The 4,008-nt window shown below is 46.4% G+C and overlaps 1 protein-coding gene across 1 annotated transcript in view; it reads left to right on the top strand.

The window, feature by feature from the left end:
• Positions 1-4,008, top strand: part of CFAP65 (cilia and flagella associated protein 65) — a 31,435-nt gene that overhangs the window by 17,210 nt on the left and 10,217 nt on the right. Inside the window, 2 exon segments of the mRNA XM_014307545.2 lie at positions 3-32; positions 3,850-3,960. Coding sequence (XP_014163020.1) covers positions 3-32; positions 3,850-3,960 — 141 coding nt within the window.

Genomic DNA, 4,008 nt, shown 5'->3' with positions numbered 1-4,008 from the left:
TGCTGAAGATTTCCTATGGCCATGAGATTCTGGTAAGATAGCAGGTGTCCCTTCCTTCTATTTGCTGAACAACAGCAGGTAGGAACTGCATTAATAGATGTTTTCCCCAGAATCTGCATAGTGTACAGGGGGCTGTGGCCTTCCCCTGGAATTTGCACTAGCCAGGCAGTAAGAGAGGGCCAAGCAGAGACATAAAAACAATGTTCTGACAAACTTGTGGTTCCAGCACAGTGATGTGGGCAGTGCACTGGCAGAATGGCCCTTGGATGTTGCATCTGCTGGATTCTTCGTCAAGAGGACTATTATTCATTTATTTATTATTAACCTTTGTATTTTATTAATGGTGTTAGTGCAGAATTGCTTCTTCCTTCAAGACGACTCCAAGTCCAAAATAGCCTTCCCAGGTTTTACGGTCCCTGCATGTTTTCCATGCCCTGATGTAACTTATGGCCAGGATTCCTGTGCATGCCTCCCCTCATTTCATCTGCCTCACTGTGAGTTGTTCCATGCAGTTCCTGGAGCTCAGATCTGCAGCCCATCCTGTATCTCTCTTATGCAGCTTTCCTGAATCTCTCCATCTCATCAACGCTCCATACTCTACAACCCACCCTGGAATATGCTTTTCTCCAAATATTCCACCATCACCTGCTGTGATGGTAGTTTGGGAATGCACAGGGTGGCACAGCCTCCTCCACCTCTGGGGTTACAGGGTCAGCTCCTTCCCCAAGTCCAGAAGATAGTCCCTGGGTTCCTGGTTGGCTACAGTCTTTGTCCACCCACTTATTTCTCCTACCAATGACAGAGGAGATTCTTACTCATTCTTCCTGCTCGACTGCTTCCTAAAGCATCCCAGATCTGATCTGTGGTGTGTTTTCCCTGAGCATCTCCTCAGGCTTGGAACTAATTTCTCTCTCTCCCCCTCTCTCAAACTGTCAGTTAGAGTCAAAGTCACCTTGTGCTCTGCCAGGCACTACTCATGCCCGGCTGAGCCTTCCTGTCTGTCTCTGAAGTTTCCTATGAGACCATTGTGTTCACATATCTCTTTTATTTTTCTTTTCTTTCAGGGCTGTTGTCAGCTGAAAATCCAACCCTTTGACCAAGCTGTTCAAACAGTGGCTTAACTGTGCCTTCCCTCAAAGCCCTTGGACAGGCTCCCTGTGCTCTGCCTGCCTGGCACAATCCTGAGAGTGACTGTGGGGAAGAGTTGGCCAGTGAGGGAAGAGGCTTTGGAGCACCAGAAGCCTATAGGGCATACATCCTCTCTTGCCATATAGCCAGTGGCTTTGGTGGCTACCAGAGGCCACCACCCTCTGTCATGCTGTCCCTGCAGAAAGGGCTAGAAAAGCGTGGGATACCCTGGGGATGAAAAGATCCCTTGGTGCCTTTGAGCTCTGGCAGTAGGAGCTGTAGGAGCCAGTGCAGAGACATGGAGCAGTGCAGGTGGTTGCAGCCTGCAGAGATGCAGTGCCACTACTGAACTGCTGATATCAGAAAGTAGGAATGGGAGATACTTCTTCGGCAAGGAGGGCAGCTGAGGGACTGAGCACAGTGTGCCTGCTTTCCTTGCAGTCATGGCATGAAGTGCACAGAGTTTCCAGCTCCTGGGGCAGAAACTGCCCTAAATATGCTCCCATTCCAGGGCTGAGCAAACCTTCACCTGTGATTCTGGTGAAATATGCAGAGCATATACTAACCTTAAGCATATGTTAACCTTGAACAAATGCTGTAGTGTCACCCCAAAAGTTAAGCTTTGGAAATTTCTGAAAGCAACAATAAACAGAGGAGGAGCCCATTGGGCTGGGGTATTGCTTGGTTACTCTGTCAAATTCCAAATTATTTGGCTTCAGAGATGTGTGGTTAGCCACCTGCAAGCCAATGCCTGTTTTTCCTTTGGGTTTAAAATCCTCTCTGTGATGACTTTACCTACATGGATAGATTTTGGCCTCCTGCTCCTCTGTTTCCCCAACTTAATTTTCAAGAGAAGCTTCTCTGTTATTCCTTCCCCATTCACTGGCCAATTTTTAGTCCTCTGATGATTTATAGGTACTCCAAATAACCCAAACTGATTTCCCATTGGCATTTTCTTCTGGCTGTAGGCCGAGACATCTGTAGGACTTCTGTGTTTCCAATTCCTTGTGCAGCAGGGAAACAAGGCCTCCCACTGCCTAATGCTTTCAGAGATTGTCTTTTGCCTCTTCACCTGTAAGACTGCTTGTTCTCAGAGCCCTGAGATTGTTTGGCCAGGCAGAATTTGCAGCCCCCAGCAGTTTTAGTAGGAAAAGCCCAGCCAGCTCATGTGTTGCAGGCTGAGGTAGGCTAGTTCACAGAACTCCCTGGAGAGAAGGGCTGGATCCCAAGGAGAATCCCTGATCACACAGGTTTTATAAACTGCAAGTGTTTGCACTTCACTTCATAGCTGCTAGTTTGGTGTAGTGAGGTGTTATCACCTGCAGCATGTGTTCTTCAGGCAGCTCTCCTCCCTGGGGAATCTGGCATCCCCTGGCATCCCTCTTATGATCTTAAGTCTTCACTGTGGGATGAAGTCTATGCACTCTAGAAGGAGAATTGATGGCAGCAAGTCTTCACTTTTCTCCATTTATCTCTCTTTAAGTGATAATCCTCTAAATGTCATATCCTGTGTCAAATGGAAACTGATGACAGTTTTTCTTGAGCAGTTGTGGTCTGTTGGAATGCAAGGTGGGTTTTTGATCAAAGTTATATAAATAGATCTTTCACTCCAAAAACTCAGGGAGGTTCCTATCCCTTTTTCTTTTGAAGTTTAAAAGCAAAGCTTTTGTCTTCTACTTTCACTTCATCTGGCAAGCTGTGGTTCTCAGGAGGCTGAATACTCATGTAGTGCTTTGAAAAGATCCCATGTGGGACCTTGCTAACCTTGTATTTCTAGTTCTTTTTCACTCTGCATTTTGTTTATAGATCTGAACTGGAATGGTTTCTTTAAAAGGAGTTTTCATTCTCTGCTCTTTTTAAGGTAGGTGATACAGTATCTCCTGCAGGTGTCTATCTTTGCAAATATTCTCTCTGTCTTTTATACATCTATTTGAAAAATAGCCATGCTTCAGGCTTAATTACTGTGAATTGCAGCAGCTTGGCTCCTGTTGGCCCATGCAGATACATTACTAGGTGACTGCTTTGCAGCCTCTACCCCAAAGCAGACAGCTCAGGGGTTATTTGGAGTGATCCTGCAGAAAACAATGCATCATCGGTGCATCTTCAGCATGATTGTGGTTTTCTCAAAATGCAGGAGCCGATGTGAATGCAAAATCCTTTCTGTGAAATAGCTCTGTAATCTCTCCACTTTGCTCGGAGTGCCTGGTGGCTGCTTTGCCAACAGGATACTGTTGATTATCACTTGGTCAGTTAAAGTTCAGCTGGAATCTTCTTGCTTTTGGACTTCTAGCTTTTGGGCTGCTAGACACATTCTTGGAGCACTCTAGAGGACAACCAGATAAGCCTTTCCCAGAGGAGGCCATTACTTACCTAAATCCTGTCTTTCCAAAGTATTTGGCTGTGACAGCTGCACACTCTCCTATGTACAGTCCAGACATGGAGAATTTCCACCATACACTTGCACATAGAAGCACTGATGCTGGCGTAGTAGAGGGAAAAGTACAGTCTTTCTGATAAAAGAAGAGAACCTTTCAGAGAAAATCTGGAGTAGGTTCTCCATCTCCTTGATTTTTGTCTTAGGACACACTATCCTGGTATTACCAATTAAAGTTTGTAACTGTGTGGCCTTCCATTTGCAAAGTACTTCAGAGTCCTTTGTGCAGATGTTAGTGATGGGACCAAGGCCCTGTGAGGAAGTGACTGCATTTCTCTCCACTGTAGCTGACCTTCAGTGGTGTGACAGTGGAGCACGACCAGCGCTACGTTCATTTTGCATCCACCAAGCACGTCTTTGCACCCATCGCTGTGGGAGGCTCCCACCCCCCCACACAGGTGAGCATCTTGGAGCCAAAGCCAGCAGCGAGTGTAGGGAAGGAGCTA

This window comes from Geospiza fortis, unplaced genomic scaffold, assembly GCF_000277835.1.
Source record: "Geospiza fortis unplaced genomic scaffold, GeoFor_1.0 scaffold112, whole genome shotgun sequence".
Classification (NCBI taxonomy): domain Eukaryota; kingdom Metazoa; phylum Chordata; class Aves; order Passeriformes; family Thraupidae; genus Geospiza; species Geospiza fortis.
Note: the sequence above shows the minus strand (reverse complement) of the source record. Positions and strands in the feature narration are given on the sequence as shown.